Source organism: Cetorhinus maximus, chromosome 2 (assembly GCF_964194155.1).
Source record: "Cetorhinus maximus chromosome 2, sCetMax3.hap1.1, whole genome shotgun sequence".
In the NCBI taxonomy this organism is placed as follows: Eukaryota; Metazoa; Chordata; class Chondrichthyes; order Lamniformes; family Cetorhinidae; genus Cetorhinus; species Cetorhinus maximus.
The window spans coordinates 11,813,627-11,836,378 of record NC_135880.1 but is presented as its reverse complement, the minus strand read 5'-3'; the positions used below and the strand labels follow the sequence as shown (position 1 = coordinate 11,836,378).

The 22,752-nt window shown below is 43.1% G+C and overlaps 1 protein-coding gene across 1 annotated transcript in view; it reads right to left on the bottom strand.

The window, feature by feature from the left end:
- Nucleotides 1-22,752, bottom strand: part of rgs12b (regulator of G protein signaling 12b) — a 246,381-nt gene that overhangs the window by 113,180 nt on the left and 110,449 nt on the right. The window contains exons 4-5 of the mRNA XM_078556924.1: nucleotides 19,863-19,884; nucleotides 4,845-5,014 (exon numbers count right to left, since the gene is read on the bottom strand). Coding sequence (XP_078413050.1) covers nucleotides 4,845-5,014; nucleotides 19,863-19,884 — 192 coding nt within the window. The remainder of the gene's footprint in view (nucleotides 1-4,844; nucleotides 5,015-19,862; nucleotides 19,885-22,752) is intronic.

Here is a 22,752-nt window from a genome sequence, read left to right as displayed (position 1 = left end):
GTGACACCTTTGAATGACCTACACCACTCCTAAGTCTGTTAAGGCACTTCCAGGTTGCCCAGTTGTAATTAGCTCCTGGGGGAAGGCTTTCATCTGGTAGAATTTCCAACCAGATGAAAAACAACAAAGCAGCTGGTCAAGACAATATCTCTGCAGAAGCACTGAAACATGGAGGAGACAAAGAACAAAGAAAAGTACAGCACAGGAACAGGCCCTTCAGCCCTCCAAGCCTGCGCCGATTATATTGCCCGTCAACTAAAACATTTTGCACTTCCGGGGTCCGTATCCCTCTATTCCCATCCTATTCATGTATTTGTCAAGCTGCCTCTTAAACACCACTATCGTACCTGCTTCCACCACCTCCTCTGGCAGTGAATTCCAGACATTCACTACCCTCTGTGTAAAAAAAACTTGCTCCACACATCTCCTTTATAGTTTTCTCCTCTCACCTTAAATCTATGTCCCCTAGTAATTGACTCTTCCACCCTGGGAAAAAGCTTCTGACTATCTACTCTGTCCATGCCACTCATAATTTTGTAAACTTCTATCAAGTCGCCCCTCAATCTCCGTCGCTCTAGTGAGAACAATCCGAGTTTCTCCAACCTCTCCTCATAGCTAATAACCTCCAGACCAGGCAGCATCCTGGTAAACCTCCTCTGCACCCTGTCCAACACCTCCATATCCTTCTGGTAATGTGGTGACCAGAATTGCACGCAATATTCCAAGTGTGGCCTAACCAAGGTTCTATACAGCTGCAGCATGACTTCCCAGCTTTTATACTCAATACCCCTGCCAATGAAGGCAAGCATACCATATGCCTTCCTGGCTACCTTATCCACCTGCGTTGCCACTTTCAGTGACCTGTGGACATGTACACCCAGATCCCTCTGCCCGTCGATGCACTTGAGGGTTCTGCCATTTACTGTATACTCAAGAGTTCTGTCATTTACTGTATACTTAAGGGTTCTGCCATTTACTGTATACTTAAGACATACCGATCTCTTGGATACAGGCCTTATATGTGAAACTCTGACAAAGTGAACAAATTCAAAATGGCCTTAAAGTTGCCATGACTATCACCATCTTCAGGAAAGGAGACATGCCAAACTGTAGAAACTACAGGGGAATAGCACTGCTTTGAACTGTTAGCAAAGTCCTAGTTAGGATGATTCTTGAAGTGCCTTTCACTAATTACAGGGGAGGTCCCTCTAGAGTCCCAGTGTGGTTTTTGACCACATCTTTGACTACATTGTAGAGGTTTATCAACTAGGCAAAGGTATTCTATTCAAATATGCAAAAAATAAACTCCTGCAATGTAGATAGCAGTACAACATTCTAGATGAAATGCATTACACTTTCAATTCTCAGTCTAATCTCATATTCGATGTATAATTAAGACAACACCTTTGTTGTGTGCCTGCCAGATATTTTAATGCAATCTTATCAACAAAAACAGCAAGAACACAGATTTGGGTTTACTTTCCATGTGCTATTTTCTGATGTTACAGCAGCTGGAATAAACCTACCATCTAATTTCTTTTTGTTAAAGTCAAAGATTTGCAAATTGTCAAAAAATAGGCAGAATTGCTAAATATAATCCCCCAAAGAGCAGTAAAAATCCCAGAAACCACAATCTAAAAATTAATTCAATTTATTTCCGTCATATGAGCCAGTGACAGTGTTCCTACAAGAACAGATAAAACACAAAATTTCTTTAAAATTTTTGCATAACCAGTTGAATTTAAGATGTAATTCACAACTCTACAACATACTGCAAAATAATTTTAGTCACAAACACAGGTAGAAGTGAAGATGTTTTATCTGGTAATCTCTATCCTATAGCTCACCGGCAGATGAAAGGTATGCCAACAGGTGGCAAAAATCAAATGAAACCAGAGGGAGAAAGAATGGAAGTGTGTTAACGGCAGCTAAAACTGCCAAGAAAAAGTTCACAAATAGATTTAAAACATGAAGCATGTCTGTTCAACAAAAGTGCTAATTCGAGCTACTCCAGAATAGTTAATAGGTAATCCCTCCTGTCCTCGCTAAATCTCTGCACCAACTAACTAATCAGACTCAGTGCCTTCAGCCTACACCTAAGTTCAATACAAAAACAGAATTACCTGGAAAAACTCAGCAGGTCTGGCATGACACTACCTTCAAAAACAGCTCCTCTGACATGTCCTCCTTCTTCCTTAACCGAGGTTTTCCACCCACGGTCGTTGACAGGGCCCTCAACCGTGTCCGGCCCATATCCCGCGCATCCGCCCTCACGCCTTCTCCTCCTTCCCAGAAACATGATAGGGTTCCCCTTGTCCTCACTTATCACCCCACCAGCCTCCGCATTCAAAGGATCATCCTCCGCCATTTCCGCCAACTCCAGCATGATGCCACCACCAAACACATCTTCCCTTCACCCCACCTGACGGCATTCCGTAGGGATCGTTCCCTCCGGGACACCCTGGTCCACTCCTCCATCACCCCCTACTCCTCAACCCCCACCTATGGCACCTCCCCATGCCCACGCAGAAGATGCAACACCTGCCCCTTCACTTCCTCTCTCCTCACCGTCCAAGGGCCCAAACACTCTTTCAAGTGAAGCAGCATTTCACTTGCATTTCCCCTAACTTAGTCTACTGCATTCGTTGCTCCCAATGCGGTCTCCTCTACATTGGAGATACCAAACGCAAACTGGGCGACCGCTTTGCAGAACACCTGCAGTCTGTCCGCAAGAAAGACCCAAACCTCCCTGTCGCTTGCCATTTTAACACTCCACCCTGTTCTCTTGCCCACATGTCTGTCCTTGGCTTGCTGCATTGTTCCAGTGAAGCCCAATGCAAACTGGAGGAACAGCACCTCATCTTCCGACTAGGCACTTTACAGCCTTCCGGGCTGAATATTGAATTCAACAACTTTAGATCTTAAACTCCCCCTCCCCCCATCCCCACCCCATTTCTACCCCCCCCCGCTTTTTTTTCAATAATTTATATAGATTCTTCTTTTCCCACCTATTTCCATTATTTTTAAATCTAAAACTTTGTTAGTCTTTCCACCCCACCCCCACTAGAGCTGTACCTTGAGTATCCTGTCTTCCATTCTTAATTAGCACCTTTCTTAGACTATATCACCACCTTCAACACCTCTTTGATCCTTTTGTCTGTGACACCTTTTGATTATCTGCTCCTATCACTGCTTGCTTATCTCCACAATCACCACACCCTCAACTTCTCTCTCCCCCCGCCCCCCCCACCTTAGATCAGCTTATATTTCATCTTTCTTCTAACTATACTCAGTTCTGCCGAAGGGTCATTAAGACTCGAAACGTTAACTGATTTCTTCTCCACCAATGCTGCCAGACCTGCTGAGTTTTTCCAGGTAATTCTGTTTTTGTTTTGGATTTCTAGCATCCGCAGTAGCTTTTAGCTTTTTGTCTTTACCTAAGTTCAATATGTTGGTTCCATTCCAACAGCTTCATTCTCCTGTCCTCATTCAACCTCACCACGCAGGTAAACACTACGGTGCACCTCAATGGCTTCCTAATGTGAGGCATCTCCACCTCTGAGATGTTGATCACGAACAATGCAATTTTTTGGTGATTGCCTCACCTCCATCATGCAAATATTTTTCAAGTGCCTTGAGCCCTTCTTGCTTCGTGCTCTGGCACTGAATGAATAGGGTCCATGAATTCTGCCATACTTCACTTAAGAGCCATCTTTCACTAGAAAATGAGTATCAGCAAACAATTTCACCTTAATGGCATCATAGCCATGGTGATCCCATCCTTGGCCAGGTACCACATATTCATATTTTCTTGCATGTCATTGGATAGCGATCAGGAGAGGCAAACATCCCCTTCTGAGCTCAAAGCACAAAGTTAACAGTAATTCACCGACCATTATATCATCTGTGATTAGTTAGCTTGGTTTGACTAGGGGGCAAATCTGAGGCCTTTCCCATTGTGCTGTTGAAAACCTTGCGAGCATTTGGCTTTTTAGGGAAAACCTCAGCAGTCCCTATACAAAGTTCTACAATACAAACATTGGTGAAAAAAATACCAAAATCATATGAATGTGAATTTACAAAGTTAATTTACTGCTCTTCTATTCTATTGGATTTTAAATAGCTAGTTCCCAGGCATTAGACATGGTTACCCCATAAAACAGCTGAATCTTGTAAAAGGAATAAATTACAAAGATCAAAATTGGAGGGGCAGCTCCTATCATAGGTCATTAAACAATAACCATTAAACAAAAAAAAAGCCTAAACACTGATTGAGGCATTCAAATCTTTCACCATTCATGGTTTACAACATAAACAGAGAAGCCAATCACTTATTCACACATCAATTCCATCATTCTTCTTGCCATCCCTTTATTCAAAAATGTGAGTAAACACCTATTGAACACTCAGTAGTGCATGTTTAGAAAGCAGAGGACATCAAATGATATGGTGTACATTAGGAAACTTCAAGTATTTATGGGGGAGGCGATGGTGTAGTGGTATTGCTGCTGGACGAGTAATCCAGTAAACCCAGTGTAATGCACTGGGAACCCGGGTTCAAATCCTGCCACAGCAGATAGTGGAATTCAATAAAAATCTAGAATTAAAAGTCTCATGATGACCATGAAATCATTGTTGTAAAAACCCAGCTGGTTCACAACGCCCTTTAGAGAAGGAAATCTGCTGTCCCTGGTCCAGACCCACAGCAATGTGACTGGCCTTTAAACAAGGGCAATGCTGGTTGCCAGCCAACAACACCCACATCCTACGAATTTTTTAAAAAACCACCTCGCTCACCTTTTCCTTTCCAGAGTTGTATTGCAGTTAAGAGAGGAGTTACTCACAGAGAAGTATCTGATGCCAACTGGATCTTGCAGGAGTCGTTCAAAGCACACAGCCCAACTGGCTACTTGCCGCTCTGCATGTTTTCTGCAGCTCTGGACACTGGGAAGACTGGCATTGCTGTTAATGCTGTTCTCACTGTTGTAGGTCTTGAGATCTGCACTGTTTAACTCTGCCAAACAAGATAACAACAGTGTAACACACAAACAGATTTGCACTGTGCTGCACTATGACCTGCGCCAGATCAAAGCCAGTCTCATCAGAACACTGAGAATAATAGAATCATAAGGCCCGGCTTTCACAGTCCCCAACAGCGAAGTGAAGGTGCTCGTCGCTGACCTCAAAGAAAGCTGCCGCAAAAATTGAGCACTCTCTGTAGTGTGGATTTCCTCTTTCCCAATGTCAGTTTGAATCTGGCGTCAAGTCAAGGGGATCTCCAGGTATTTAGCAACAGTGATGCCATCAAGCAGGGTAAGCAGCCAACCACATTGAAGTAATTTCACAGAAGCAGTAAAATCCACTGAATTTTTCCACTTTTAAGTAAAACTTTACAGAGAGTAAAATAAATGATTGGGAAATACACATGGGATCAAAGTAGAAGCTAAAATATCATAACAAGAAATAAAAAATAATAGATTTTAAAATGTGACTTAAAAAAATTGCATTGAAGACATTTTTCAGGGACTGTGAGACTGTTCAGCAGCAATATGAACAGTACGGCGTAACAAACCCAGTGACAACTTATTCAACAACCATATATATTTTCAAGAATTTTTACAGCAAAACTAATAGCATAAAAGGTTGGTTTGTGTCACTTTAGCGATTTCTACTTGATTGCTGCAGTTTGGGAGAACTTCAGCACCCCTATGAGCAAGTGTAGGCAATTTCTGGAAATCCATGCTTAACTGCGCATGTGTGAACTCCAGGTGTTGCGGTCAGTTTCAGAGGATCATAGAATCTTATCACATAGAGGAATGCTATTCAGACCATTGTGCATACTTAAGAACTGTCCAATTAGTCCCACTCTCCTGCTCTTTGCTCCGCAGCCCCATAATAAAAGTCACTTACTTTAGTTCAACAAACATGTATGTAAAGGACCAAAGATTCCATGACTAAACAGATGTACCAATTCAGTAATGATTTCTAGTTCATCTTTCGAGGCAAAGATGACCATCTTCATCATCTTGGGGTGTTTGCTTAGTCGGGATATCCTCTCCTCAAGTTATCGCTCTGCCTCTAATATGCGCTTGTTTTCGAAGAGGTCACATATTTTTATTTGATTGCACCTGGTATGGCGATCATGGACAAGCTTGACGTACCTGAAGTCAATATCAACATTCCTAAGTGAAGCCTTCATATTGTCTTTGTAGCCGACCTTTGACAGCCATGAGAGCACACCCGCCTGGGAGGTGATGGCATTGTGGTATTGTCGCTGGACTAGTAATCAAGAGAATCCCGCCACGGCAGATGGTGGAATTTGAATTCAATAAAAATCTGGAATTAAAAGTCTGATGATGACCATGAAACCACTGTCGATTGTTCCAGAAGTCATTTAGGACTCGGCCAGGTCGGTCACTAATGCCCCTTTAGGGAAGGAAATCTGTCGTCCTTATCTGGTCTGGCCTACACGCGACTCCAGGCCCACAGCAATGTGGTTTTTTGACTCTTAAATGCCCTCTGAAATGGCCTAGAAAGTCACTCAGTTCTAACAAACCGCTACAGTCACAAAAAAGGAATGAAATCGGACGGGCCACCCAGCATCGACCAAGGCACCGGAAAGGACAACAGCAAACTCAGCCCTGTAAAGTCCTCCCTACTAAAATTCGGGGGCTGGTGCCAAAATTGGGAGAGCTGTCTCACAGGCTATTCAAGCAACAGCCTGACATAGTCATCCTCACGGAATCATACCTAACAGATAATGTCCCAGACACCACCATCACTGTCCCTACGTATGTACTGTTCCACCAGCCCAGCAGAGGTGGCGGCACAGTGATATACAGTCGAGAGGAAGTTGCCCTGGGAGTCTTCAACACCAACTGCGGACCCCATTAAGTCTCATGGCATCAGGTCAAACATGATTACCATGTACTGCCCTCCCTCAGCTGATGAATCGGTGCTCCTCCATGTGGAACACCACTTGGAGGAAACACTGAGGGTGGCAAGGGAGCATAATGTACTCTGGGTGGGGGACTTCAATGTCCGTCACTAAGAGTGGCTCGGTAGCACCACTACTGACCGAACTGGCCGAGTCAAATGACACAGCTGCTAGGCGGGGTCTGCAGCAGGTGGTGAGGGAACCAACAAGTAGGAAAACCATACTTGACCTCATCCTCACCAATCTGCCAGCCGCAGGTGCATCAGTCCATGACAGTATCGGTACGGGTGACCACCGCACAGTCATTGCGGAGACGAAGTCCCGGTTTCACATTGAGGATACCCTCCATCGTGTTATGTGGCACTACCACTGTGCTAAATGGGATAGATTTCGAACAGATCTAGCAACTCAAGACCGGGCATCCATGAGGCACTGTGGGCCAACAGCAGCAGCAGAATTGTATTCGAACACAATCTGTAACCTCATGGTTTGGCATATCCCCCACTCTACCATTACCATCAGGCCAGGGGTGCAACCCTGGTTCAATGAAGAGTGCAGGAGGGTATGCCAGGAACAGCACCAGGCATACCTAAAAATGAGGTGTCAACCAGGTAAAGCTATAACACAGGATTACTTGCATGCCAAACAGCACAAGCAGCAAGTAACGGACAGGGCTAAGCAATCCCACAACGGCTGAGTCAGATCTAAGCTATGCAGTCCTGTCACATCCAGTCATGAATGGTGGTGGGCATCAGTACAAAAGAGAAGGCTGAAGCATTTGTTACAATCTTCAGCTAGAAGTGCCGAGTGGATGATCCATCTCGGCCTCCTCCGGAGATCCCCAGCATCTCAGATGCTAGTCTTCAGCCCATTCAATTCACTCCATGTGATATCAAGAAACAGCTGTAGGCACTGGATACTGCAAAGGCTATGAGCCCTGACAATATTCTGGCATTAGTACGGAAGACTTGTGCTCCAGAACTTGCTGTGTCCCTAGCCAAGCTGTTCCAGTACAGATACAACTCTGGCATCTACCCGGCTATGTGAAAAATTGCCCAGGTATGTCCTGCGCACAAAAAGCAGGACAAATCCAACCTGGCCAATTACCGCCCCGTCAGTCTACTCTCCATCATCAGTAAAGTAATGGAAGTGGCCATCATCAGTGCTATCAAGTGGCACTTGCTTAGCAATAACCTGCTCAGTGACGCCCAGTTTGGGTTCCCACAGAGCCACTCAGCTCCTGACCTCATTACAGCCTTGGTTCAAACATGGACAAAAGAGCTGAACTCCAGAGGTGAGGTGAGAGTGACTACCCTTGACATCAAGGCCATATTCGACAGAGTGTGGCATCAAGGAGCCCTAGCAAAACTGGAGTCAATGGGAATCAGGGGAAAACTCCCCACTGGTTGTAGTCATACCTAGCACAAAGGAAGATGGTTATTGTTGTTGGAGGTCAGTGGTCTCAGCTCCAGGACATCACTGCAAGAGTTCCTCAGGGTAATGTCCTCGGCTGAACCATCTTCAGCTGCTTCATCAATGACCTTCCTTCCATCATAAGCTCAGAAGTGGGGATGTTCACTGATGACTGCACGATATTCAGCACCATTCGTGACTCCTCAGATACTGAAGCAGTCCATGTCCAAATGCAGCAAGATTCGTGCCACACAAGTGTTAGGCAATGACCATCTCCGACAAGAGAGATACCAACCATCGCCCCTTGATGTTCAATGGCATTACCAAGCCCCCACTATCAACATCCTGCCCAGAAACTGAACTGGACTAGCCATAAAAATACTGTGGTTACAAGAGCAGGTCAGAGGCTAGGAATCATGCGACAAGTAACCCACCTCCTGACTCCCAAAAGCCTGTTCACCATCTACAAGGCACAAGTCAGGAGTGTGATGGAATACTCCCCACTTGCCTGGATAAGTGCAGCTCCCACAACACTCAAGAATCTTGACATCATCCAGGACAAAACAGCCCACTTGATTGGCACCAGATCCACAAACATTCACTCCCTCTACCACCAACGCACAGGAGCAGCAGTGTGTACCATCTACAAGATGCACTGCAGGAATTCACCAAGGCTTCTTCGATAACACCTTCCAAATCCACGACCAATATCATCTAGAGGGCCAAGGGCAGCAGATAGATGGGAACACCACCACCTGGAAGTTCCCTTCCAAGTCAATCATCATCCTGACTTGGAAATATATTGCCGTTCTTTCACTGTCACTGGGTCAAAATCCTGGAACACTCTTCCTACAGAACTCTAGGTGTACCTACACCACATGGACTGCAGCAGTTCAAGAAGGCAGCTCACCACCACCTTCTCAAGGGCAATTAGTGATGGGCAATAAATGCTGGCACAGCCAGCAAAGTCCTGAAATGAATGAAAAAAAAAACCCGGACTCAAGTTCTCCATAGAAAATTTACTTCGCTAAGCGATTGTCAGGCATTCTAGCTACATGACCAGCCCGACACAGTTGTAAATGTCTCGATACGGTGTGGATGTTTGGCATGTCAGCTTGGGTGAGCTCCTCAGTGTCTGGTATTTTGTCCTGCCACCTGACATTCGGACTCTTCCAAAGGCAGTTCAAGTGAATAGTTGAGTTTCTTGGCATGACACTGGCACACAGTTCCAAGTGTTGCATGCATAGAGCTGAGTGGACAGGACTATTGTTCATTAGACTTTCAGTTTGGTAGGCAGACTTATTTCTCTTCATTCTTGATGCTCGAAGTCTGCCAAAAGCAACACTTGCTTTGGCGATCCTTGTATGTGTCTTGTCGTCAACATAGTCTACTGTTAGATGTGATTCCGTCATTGGGCAACATTTGATGAACAATCCTAAGTGTGCTAATAGCTACACTAACAACAAATTTAAGATAATCAGTCGAGCATGTAATGTGGCTCAATTATGCTTGTTAGAAGCAACATACGTATGTAAGGACCCATTCTCTGCAAACAAAAGGAATATGTTCAAGCCTTACACCTTCTTTGAAATCCCTGGAGGCTTGCTGCCACTACTTTTTCCGTGGGAATGCCTCGGTCAATCAGAGTTAACTTGCCAATCAATCAGCATCTCTTTTTACCTATCGTATAAATTCTTGTGGTCATTTGAAATTTGGCATTCTTGTGTTTGTTCTGAAAGATGAAAAGCTTCAGCATCGTGTCTCTCTTTACAGCAACATTTAAGTTCTTTACTACCAAGCCATTGTTTGCAAGTGCAATTCTTCAATCTCTCCAACAGTGATTAAATTAACATTGGGTGAGGCAAAACAAAAACAGAATTACCTGGAAAAACTCAGCAGGTCTGGCAGCATCGGCGGAGAAGAATAAAGTTGACGTTTCGAGTCCTCATGACCCTTCAACAGAACAGTTCTGTTGAAGGGTCATGAGGACTCAAAACGTCAACTTTATTCTTCTCCGCCGATGCTGCCAGACCTGCTGAGTTTTTCCAGGTAATTCTGTTTTTGTTTTGGATTTTCCAGCATCCGCAGTTTTTTGTTTTTATCTATTGGGTGAGGCATTTGGTTCCATTCTTAAATTGCTTTATTCCACAGTAGCCAAAACATGCAGAATGCAGGAGAGACATTTGGTGCAATCAACAATAACAGGCACATGTACACTGGTCCAATTAAATGGATCCTTTGCTGAACATTAAAAACATAAATTCGCCCTGCCCAAACGAAAAGTTCTCCTTTTGAATCTTGCTGCTCCCTGTACCTTTGATGTCTGTTCTGATTTTTAAAAGCAACTCAAAGCCTATACAGAGATCAAAACGGGTTTCCAACATCAAGGCGCAAAGTGACTTTCTGGATAACCAGGCAAGTCTTATGAATTATCCATTGTCTGGATTCTGAGAAACATTCTTCCATCTCAAATTACAATTACCGTTTGCCTATCTACCTACTGATCCACAACTCAGCATGGGGCTGTTGTGGGAAACTAAACCCTTTTAGGCAAGCTTTTGCTAAAAAAAAATGCATCTCAACGTAGCTTACATCCAAGTCTTTAGGTGAAAAAATTGTAAACCGTGATACTCTTGATAGATCTTTTCCATAGCTGAGATTTATCTTAGTAACAACAATTGTTATCTAAGAAAAAGCCTGCAGATATTTAGCATTGTTCATGACCTCAGGGAATTCCAAAAGTGGGGATGTTCACTGATGATTGCACAATGTTCAACACCATTCACAACTCCTCAGATACTGAAGCAGTCCATCTCCAAAAGCAGCAAAACTGGGCAATATCCAGGTTTGGGCTGACAAGTAACATTTGTGCCACACAAGTGCCAGGCAATGACCAATGAGAGAATCTAACCATCGGCCCTTGACATTCAATGGCATTATCATCGCTGAATCCCCACCATCAACATTCTGGCGATTCTATTAACCAGAAATTGAATTGGACTAGCCATATAAATACTGTGGCTACAAGAGCAGGTCAGAGGCTAGAAATTCTGAGGTGAGTAACTCACTTCCTGACTCCCCAAAGTCTGTCCACCATCTACATGGCACAAGTTAGAAGTGTGATGGAATACTCCCCACTTGCCCAGATGAGCACAACTCCAACAACACTCAAGAAGCTAGACACCATTCAGAACAAAGCAGCCCGTTTGATTGGAACCCAATCCATGAACATTCATTCCCTCCACCACCGACGCAAAGTGGCAGCAGTGTGTACCATCTACAAGATGCACTGCAGGAGCTCACTAAGGCTCCTCAGACAGCACCCACGACCACTACCATTTAGAAAGACAAGGGCAGCAGACGCATGGGAATGCCACCACCTGGAAGTTGCCTTCCAAGCCACTCACCGTCTTGGTTTGGAAACATATCGCAGTTCCTTCACTGTTGCTGGATCAAAATCCTGGAACTCCCTTCCTAACAGCACTGTGGGTGTACCTACACCACATGGACTGCAGCTCACCACCACATTCTCAAGGGCAATTAGCGATGGGCAATAAATGCTCGCCTAGCCAATGACGCCGACATCCCATAAAAATGAATAAAAAAAACACTTTATAGCTGATGAAGTACTTTTGAAGCTTAGCCATTATTATACATATTCAGGGCCCAAAGATAAATCTCTGACAAGTAAATGTGCCTGAACTAAAAATTCAATTTGCAAAATTAATCTCCATTTATGTCAATAAGAAACTTCTTTCCAATAACAAGGACTAAACGCTTTCTTTTTAAATTCCATTTTCATAGACGTCTCGACATTTACAGCACAGAAGGAGGCCATTCAGCCCATCGTGTCCGCACTGGTCAACAAAGATCTGACTACACTAATCCCATTTTCCAGTGCTTGGCCCATAGCCCTGGAGGCTTTGACAATGCAACTGAATATCTAAATACTTCTTAAACGTTAAGAGAGTTTCTGACTCAACCACCCTTTCAGGTAGTGAGTTCCAGAACTCCCACCACCGCCTGGGTGAAAAAATTTCTCAACTCCCCTCTTAGCTTTCTATCTCTTACCTTAAATCTATATCCCCTGGTATTGACCCCTCTACTAATGGAAAAAGTGCCTTCCTATCCACCCTATCTATGCCCTTCATCTCTAGAAAGCACTTTTCTCGCACTGATTTATACTTATTTTAGTAAATTATTACATAACTCTACTCTTGCCTTTAGTTTGTTATTTTTGCACTATTCTCTTAACCCATGGAGCTCTCTGCAATGAATTAATTGTGATGAGCACTTGAACAAAGGAACAGAAAAGGAGAAAAGTACATTTGGTACAAAAAAACGGAAGAACGCAACCTGTATTGATGACTGCCATATTGTTTCTATTCTCAAATTAAAGAAACAATTATCTTAAGACCATGTGCATCAAATAGCTAAAATTATCTGCATCAAACCGAAAGAATTCTAGTTTCCATGCAGTTTAACAGACCAGCTCTGTGGGTGGGTTTTGTAAAGGAGAAAAATGTATGCACTTTCTCACTCATTTTCTGTCTAAATGTACCAATTCAGCATTTATCTTTTAAAGAAATACTTTAACTTTGGTATTTTAAGTCCAATTAATTTTTGTGCACAGCTGCACACAGGTTGCTAACTACAAACAAAATCCAGTTCATTAAGCACACAAGTACAAAAGTCATACTAGATATTTACCATGTCCTGTCTTTGCTGAAAACAGTGGGTCTGTCGCTGATTCCACGTTAAACTGTAAATGGCTTCAGATGCTTTTAGTCTGCACAACGTAGATTCATATGGGGCAATGCATGCACCAACTGAGCAGGATTGAGAGGGTGGTTGCTGTACTAACTTTTAACCAATTTGTTTGTGCTGTTGTTAAACACAGTTTACCAGCATCATATCACAACTACACATAAAAATACTGGAAGCTAGCCACCAGTGCAATTCTAGGCTTCAGTGAATAGATGAGATCTTACAACTGCATTCAGCAATTCGTTCATTAATATTACAAGTACTAATTTGTAGGTTTATACTTAGAGGTTTCTGCCCAAAAATTGCATAAAGCATAATTTTAGCAATAGCAATATTAAGATAACCCTCTGCATTTCTCTCCAGCAAATATCACAGAACAGAATATATAGCTGAAAGACAGACTCTGTTACTGCTTACCTGACTGTACCTGGTAGGATCCACTGTAATGCCGTCGCATCAAATATTTTAAACTATTCCCTGGAAACCAACCTCCAGAATCCATACCAGTCTCAACTGTACTTTCCCAGCAACAACTGGAAGCTAACTACTGTCAGCCTCTGTGACATTTTGTGTAGATTGTCTAACTGTTAAAGCAAGAAAGTGCAGTTCACTCTCTGAATGGCTGAAGACGTACAAGAGACTAGTTGAGTTTGCCTCCCCACATGATCAAAACAATTCTCTTCCTCATGACTGCAAGTACAGGAAACAGATAGAATGTCAAAGACAAAGCTTTAAGAGTGCTAGCTAAATTATTTAGGAGGAATTATACCCTGCCGTTACCACAGAAACATAAATTATTGATGAACCAATGGGGAAAAAAACACTTGTACTGAAGACAGAAGTACAGGGAAGTATCCTATGTATAGCTAGCTGATAAAATTGGAATTCAGATGCAAGAAAATAGAACTTGAATATTAGTGATGGGAATGTCAGATTTTACTTTAGAAAATTATAAGCTTAAAAAGGTAGCTGTGGAATGCTTCTTTAAATTTGAATTTTCAAAGCATAAAAATTTGGTTATATACTGAATGTAATTATAATGCAACCAATGTGAACTCAAAGAAGTGTGATACTGCCTCCTTCAGGTGCTCTCACGCTCAACACAAAATGTCAAATTGATGCCAGCTATAAGTGCCCTACACTTATATCTCTGTGCAGAAACCACTTTATGGCTATATGAAATTTGCAATACCACTTTACTCAGCATTTAAAACTTTTACTAACAGCAGCATTATTTTTTTTCAAACAAATCTTTAACTATGCTTTGGATAGATGTCATTCGTTAAATTATGTAATTCAACAGAAGAAACGCACTAAAATAATGATGACAGTGTATTTTGCTGGGCAATATTGACATCCACTAATGATTAATTTTAAATCCTTGCTTTTAGGTTTTAGTTGCATGGCTTAGTTTAATAAAAGGCTAAGAAGACTAAAAGCATATGTTTGCATGATAGAAGCGCTTCGTGTCTGGAAAGGGTTACCACTGTAGACTTAAACTGTCCCTCATTTTTCCAGATCCTTCCTTTCAGCTGAGGACCAGTATTAAGCTGGGATGAGCTTAGTATTAATTAAATAGACAAATTCTCTTCATTATAGATCTGTTACAAAATGCAGCTTCATTAAGAAAAAAGTACCTAACATACCAGCCACCTACATACCTCAGTGACAGGCCAACCTAAACCTAAATTACACCAAATCAAATTAATTTTTATTTTACAACATGCTACTGGAATAGCAGCTTTATTTTATTCTTGGGATCAAATGGTTCATCAATCATCTAATTAGCATTGTTACTGGATGAGAGTTTTTTAAACCACTAATTTGCTGTCACTGATGTAGTCAAGTGTACTCAGAAATAAAGTTATTTATGCAGAAGTGATCAGAGTAATATGGGTGGGACACCATGGTTTCAAATTACTAGGCCAGGTTAAACTATCTTGAAAACCTAAACAATGAACTCCATACATCAATAGAACCATTGAATTTCCAGGTTTAGGATGTTAGCTTACACCCAGAGATCTATTGTTTTCAAAAGCAAGCTTTACATAACTTGGAAATTACTCTTCAGTATAGGCTGATATAAACCAAATAACAGTTGCTCCAGTGAATGGTCATATAAGCCGGCCAGTGAAAACAGGGCACTGTGTTTTGCTGCTTTTATTCCATTGTCTCAGACCAGTGCTGTATGAAAGCCTTCACCCTCGACAATTTTGAGTATGTCTTTACCTCACTGTCTAGCTAATTTGTGGTGGAATTATTCGGATAAGCCTTAATACTGTATTTTGACGAGAGATTATGGCAGGTGTCCTTGTGATGCTTCGTTGCAACAACAGTCAAGTAACTCACCATCATTCAAGATAGAATGATTTGATGGTTAGGTACACCTGCCATTGAAGTCAATATTTATCACCTCCATCACTGTAGGATCTAAAGTCTGCAGCAAATTGGATATATATCACTATTCCTTTATCTCTGTTGTGTTAATATACCGGAATTTCCTACTTGACATCATTTGTGGGAACACTATTGCCACAGGGATGTCAGTACCTCGACGACATGGCCCACCACCACCACCACTTACTCAGGCCAACTTGGATAGTATCACTGAGAATTACAGTATGGAACTTAGTTTCAGCGACAGCAATCCTGCCTATCAGTGGGAGCTCCGTGTCGGCCTTCCACAAGAGCCCCAATGTTATTTCAATGCAAGGCCAGACAGCGTTGGGCCTTTCACTGAATTAGATCCCATGAGGGCAAACATCTTGCCCCCGAGAGCAGCTGGCCAGAGGCTGGCAGCACACTATTACTGTCAGTGTCAATGGGAACGGTGGCCGCTGCCAGTGATGCACTGAGGCCTTCACCAGTGTTTGTCACTGGATCTCTGGAAACAGGTGAGTGGGACAGGATGAGGGTCGTGGAGACAGGTCCAACCTGGCCAATTACCGCCCCATCAGTCTACTCTCCATCATCAGTAAAATGATAGAAGGGGTCATCAGCAATGCCATCAAGCGGCACTTGCTTAGCAATAACCTGCTCATTCACACCCATTTGGGTTCCGCCAGGGTCACTCAGCTCCTGACCTCATTACAGTCTTGGTTCAAACATGCACAAAAGAGCTGAACTCAAAAAGTGAGGCAAGAGTGACTGCCCTTGACACCAAGGCCCTATTTGACCGAGTGTGGTATCAAGGGGCCCTAGCAAAACTGGAGTCAATGGGAATCAGGGGGAAAATTCTACGCTGGTTGGAGTGATGACTAGCACAAAGGAAGATAGTTGTGGTTGTTGGAGGTCAGTCATCTCAGCTCCAGGACATCACTGTGGGAGTTCCTCAGGGTAGTGTCCTTGGCCCAACCATCTTCAGCTGCTTCATCAATGATCTTCCATCTATCATAAGGTCAGAAGTGGGGATGTTCGCTGATGATTGCACAATGTTCAGCACCAGTTGTGACTCCTCAGATACTGAAGCAGTCCATGTCCAAATACAGCAGGACCAGGACAATATCCAGGCTTGGGCTGACAAGTGGCAAGTAACATACACGCCACACAAGTGCCAGACAATGACCGTCTCCAACAAAAGAGAATCTAACCATCACCCCTTGACATTCAATGGCATTACCATTGCTGAATCCCCCCCTATCAACATCTTGGGGGTTACCATTGACCAGAAACTGAACTGGACAAGCCATTAAATACTGTGACTACAAGGGTAAGTGAGTAGCAGGAGCAGCAGTGTCTACCATCTACAAGATGCACTGCAGGAATTCACTAAGGCTCCTTTGGCAGCACCTTCTAAAGCCATGACCACTACCAACTAGAAGGATAAGGGCAGCAGATACATGGGAACACCACCACTTGGTAGTTCCCCTCCAGGTCACTCACCAATCCTGACTTGGAGATATATCACCGTTCTTTCACTGTCACTGGGTCAAAATCCTGGAATTCCCTCCCTAACAGCACTGTGGGTGTACTTACACCACATGGACTACAGCGGTTCAAGAAGGTAGCTCACCACCGCCTTCTCAAGGGCAATTAGGGATAGGTAATAAATGCTGGCCCAGCCAGCGAAGCTCGCATCCCATGAATGATTTTTTTTAAAAATGCAAGGAGAGAGGACTGGTTTTCTATGGCCCTCCCTTTCTGATGCTGAGTCACTCAATTGGATACTGAATGACTGTGAATGAGGGTGCCCACAGTAGGCCACTGGCAGCTGGATGGCTCTCTGTATGCACGGGAGACCCATTCAAATTCAGCTAAATCCATGAACCGCCATTAAGTCCCGATGGGTTCGGGGATAATTGCTCTCAAGTGGCTTGTTAACAAGCCTAATCCTCTTCCCTCTGCCAGCGGGTGGGTTTCCTGCATTGGGCCCTTCCCGTCTCTCACCAAATTCGGGACAGGTTTCCCACCGTCAATTGAATGTGCGGCCTCCCATGTGATTCTCCAGGGCCCGCCCACCATCTTGCCTGCTCCAGCAGACTCTATTAAGTTCCACCCATCAAGTCTGCAGCACCTCTTTCAAACAACAATTCAGTTAGACCCACTCATCAGCTCTTTCTCCATGACCCTGCAATTTTTTTCCCCTCTTCAAATATTCATTCATTCCCCTTTTGTAAGCTACTATTAAATCTGCACCCACCATCCAGTCATTCAAATCCATGTAAAAGTGTTTTTCCTTTTATCAATCACCTCAAATTTGTGTCCTCTGGTTATCAATCCTTCAGCCACTGGAAACAGTTTCTCTTTATTTACTCTATCAAATTATTTCTATCAAATCTCTTCCAAGACTTCTCTGCTCTAAGGAAAACAACCCCAGCTTCTCCAGTCTATCATTTATCTAATCCCTCATGTCTGGATCCACTCTAGTAAATCTCTTCCCCTCTTCTAAACACTCTCATCCTTCCTAAAGTATGGTGTCCAGAAATGCACACAAGACTCAATCTGAGCCCAAACCAGAATGTATAGGTTAGCATAACTTCCTGGCTTTTTATTTTATGCCTCTATTTATAAAGCCCAGAATCCGATATGCTTTACTGACCACTTTGTTAAACTGTACTGCCACCTTCAAATATTTGTGCATAAATGCCCCGAGGTTTTTCTGTTCTTGCACCCCATTTAAATGGACAATCAATGTGGCATTGCCAGCATTGCATGAATCCTAAAAATAAATAGTCTAAATCTACTCAGATTAGATAGGAAAATAACGAAGCACATCTACTGCAGCGAAATGTACTGTATAAATGGGACATAATATTATCCTAACAGACCTGCATGCAACAGTGGCCAGTAGCAGGGTGGGAACCTTTATGATTCAATAGCAGGATTTGTTGTGGCTCTTTAACTCAGCTTCAGACCTCTTAATCTTGTACAATTAAACACGCAGACATTGAAAAATCACATTAAGGAAAGAATAACTTATTTCAAATCAATAGAAATGTCAAATAAAACTTGCACTCCCTGCAAGCTGCGTCAACATTACCTACTAAACTAAGTGGACTGATCATTCCTGGAACTGAGCCAAGCGTTCATAATGAGGCCATTTGGCAACTGTATCAAGAGAAGCAAACACCTGTTTTGAATTACAATACGATGTACAGAATTCTTCCTTTAACAAAATCAGCACTTCACCTGCCCATTCTCTCTGATTGGTTGGGAAACCCGGAAGCAGGATGCCAATACCGAAGTTGAGTATGGGGGGGCATGGAAGATATGGGGGGCGTGGGGGATATGGGGGGTGGGGTGGGTTTGGGATGCAGGCTTGAGGACCTGACAGTCATGATTACAAATAGGCCGATGCCCCAGTAAACGGAGGCGGGCTTTTAGCTTGCCAATCTCACTGTCCGCCCATCTCTGTTGCTGCCTCGGGTCTGCCTCCAGAGGTAGTGAGCCCGAGTCCGGGTCGATCTCACCTCCTCCTCCCTGGAACAAAAATATGGCAGGTGGAGGCCTCCCAATGGAGACAGATTTCCAGGGTCGGGAACTTGCCTGACTCATGCTTCCCGTCTCCTTCACAAAAATCCGGCCCTTCAACTACAATTTGAGTCTAGCAAGTTAAATTAGAAGCCATGAGCTTGAAGTACAGCTATGAATGTGTTTTTGCAAGTTGAGAACAATGTAAGAAGTTCACTGAAATAGTGATTTTTTAAAAATAGTCTGGAATTGTGTTAGGACTTTGCTTCTGTATTAGCATTGTATTCTGGTATTCAGCTATGCTTTATCAAAAGTATGGCAACGTGTCAGCTAACAAACCAATGTAATGTTCATTGGTAAAGTTGACTCATATTCTGGGAAATACAACATGCTGACAACAGCATGGATATAACTTCCACTCTGTTTGCAAATTATAGGGCTATAATACCAGCTCTGAATTGCCCAACCATAACTGTCAGTCATCACCACTCCCTTATTAACAGCATTAGTTCTTATTTGCACACCAATAATACAAGGTATCTTTAAACCAGATAGAATGCAAGAGAAAAATGATATAAAAGCACCTGACCTGATAGGAAAACAAACCATTTTGATTATAAGGAAGCAAAACATTATCAAATCACAAACTAACATAATACTGTGAAGAAAAACTGAATACTCTGTAGTGTTTGCCTACCACAGAATCTCAGTGCACAGTCCCCAAAATTAATTTAATCAAGTAGTTAGTGCCTAATTCGGGACAGAAAATAAATTTTAATATGAAGTGTACACTCTACCATGTCTTGTCTTTACTTATCTGAAAATGTGCACTAACCTCCATCGGAGACAGCTGCTGTCTGTAAGAAAGGAGAGAGACATGAATAAGCACACTTCATTACAATGACACAAAATGTTTTCTCTGCTGTTTCGTTGAGAAACTAAATGTCCATATTGATTTTAAACAGCTTCCAAAATAAATAATCTCACTCTGAAGTGAAAAGGGAAGACAGGCTTTGCCTGAATGAGCCAAGATGCATTTTTTCCAGAAGCTGTTAGCACCTCCCTAGTTAACTCCTCCCAGTGGCATTTTTTAACAGTTTTTTGAAAAGGGTAAGTCAGAGGCTACGTTTCTTACCGTAATCCCACAAGCAAATAATAATTTATCTTGAACAAGTGCCAGAATAAAGGAAAATGTTTTCACATTTCAACAATGTGGAACGAGCTGCCATCTGACGTGGTAAATGCAGGCTCACTCTTAAGTTTTAAGAATAAATTGGATAGATACATGGATGGGAGAGGTCTGGAGGGTTATGGACTGGGTGCAGGTCAATGGGATTAGTGGAATAATATTTCGGCACAGACTAGAAGGGCCGAAGGGCCTGTTTTCTATGCTGTAGTGTTCTATGGTTCTATGGTTCTAAATACAGTAAGTTCTACGTCTCATCTTACTGTAGCAGATAATGAGCTACTCAGTAGGTCAATTCCAGTTTCAGAAGTTTTGTTTGCCCATCTAAATTGCACCGTGAACTGACGTTATAAGGAAAATCAGAGCCTGACCAGGAGAAAAAATTCTATTACATATGGGGGGAATGAAATGAAACAGTGCACTTGACTATAGCTATCTACGCAAGAGCGGAAATATACAAACTCTACCGACATTATGGGTGTGAATTTCCTCAGAACTTCTCCCACTGCCGCCAGAACACAGCACGTAAATGGGTTTTCCGCTGAGCTCCCAACCAAGTTATAGCAGCAGAGGGGTATAAGCCTAAGGAAATTCACCCCTTGTCTCTTCCTTTAGGTTAAATGCAAGCCAACACCAGAGAACTAAGAATCACATTAATTAAACAGACTTCAATGTCACAAGCAAAGCTAAAAAGCTAAAATTAGCTAGGTAAGCTGTTGTTTTCAAAAATGCTTGTTTTTCCTGTTATTGCTCAAACTTGGTCAATATGTTGCCCCGCCTCTGGTCCCTATGCAATGAGAATGTCTGACAAGATATGATAGAGCTAATGAGGACATCTGATTATTGCAATACATTTCAAAATGTACTTAGTTTTAATTATGGTAAAAAAACACGAGTCTTAAAAAATTCAATATAAACAGAACATTTTGCACTCAAATCATTCATATTAACTTATTTGAATTATTTAGCTATTATTATAGGCACAATACAGGAGAAGGTTAGCAACTAATTATTTTCAGACCTCACTGAAAATGAATACTTATTTTAATTCATTCATTGGATGTGGGCATCGCCAGCTAGGCCAACATTCACTGTCCATCCCTAATTGTCCTTGAGAAGGTGGTGGGGAGCTACTTTCTTGAACCACTGCAGTCCCTGTGGCGTAGGTACACCCACAGTGCTGTTAGGGAGGGAGTTCCAGGATTTTGATCCAGCTACAGTGAAGGAACGGCTATATATTTCCAAGTCAGGGCAGTGAGTGGCTTGGAGGGGAACTTCCAGGTGGTGATGTTCCCATGTGTCCGCTGCCCTTGTCCTTCTAGATGGTAGTGGTCAAGGGTTTGGAAGGTACTGTCTAAGGAGCCTTGGTGAGTTTCTGCAGTGTATCTTGTGGATGGTACACACTGCTGCCACATGCTTCGATGGTGGAGGGAGTGAAAGTTTGTGAATGTGGTGCCAATCAAGCGGGCTGCTTTGTCCTGGACGGCGTCAAGCTTTTTGAATGTTGTGGAAGCTGCACTCATCCAGGCAAGTGGGGAGTATTCCATCACATTCCTGACTTGTGCCTGGTAGATGGTGGACAGGCTTTGGGGTGTCAGGAGCTAAGTAAGGATTCCTAAGTAAGGATTCCTAGCTCTAACCTGCTCTTGTAGCCACAGTATTTATATGGCTTGTCCAGTTCAGTTTCTGGTCAATGGTAATCCCCAGGATGTTGATAGTGGGGGATTCAGTGATGGTAATTCCACTGAATGTCAAGGAGCGATGGTTAGATTCTTTCTTGTTGGAGATGGCCATTGCCTGGCACTTGTGTGGTGCGAATGTTACTTGCCACTTGTTAGCCCAAGCCTGGACATTGCCCATGCATTTTGACATGAACTGCTTCAGTATCTGAGGAGTCATTAAATGGTGCTGAACATTGTGCAATCATCAGCGAACATCCCCACTTCTGACCTCAGGATGGAAGAAAGGTCACTGATGAAGCAGCTGAAGATGGCTGGGCCTAGGACACTACCCTGAAGAACTCCTGCAGTGATGTCCTGGAGCTGAGATGACTGACCTCCAGCAACCACAACCATCTTCCTTTGTGCTAGTTATCACTCCATCCAGCATAGAGTTTTTCCCCTGGTTCCCACTGACTCCAGTTTTGCTAAGGCTCCTTGAAGCCATACTCAGTCTAATGCTGCCTTGATGTCCAGGCAGTCATTCTCACCTCACCTCAGGAGTTCAGCTCTTTTGTCCATATTTGAACCAGGGCTGTAATTAGGTCAGAAGCTGAGTGGCCCTGTGGGAACCTAAACTGGGCATGAGTGAGCAGGTTATTGCTAAGCAAGTGCCGCTTGATGGCATTGCTGATGACCTCTTCCATCACTTTACTGATGATTGAGAGTAGACTGATGGGGTAGTAATTGGCTGGATTGGATTTGTCCTGCCTTTTCTGTACAGGACATACCTGAGCAATTTTTCACATTGCCAGGTAGATGCCAGTGTTGTAGCTGTACTGGAACAGTTTGGCTAGGGTGTGGAAAGTTCTGTAGCACAA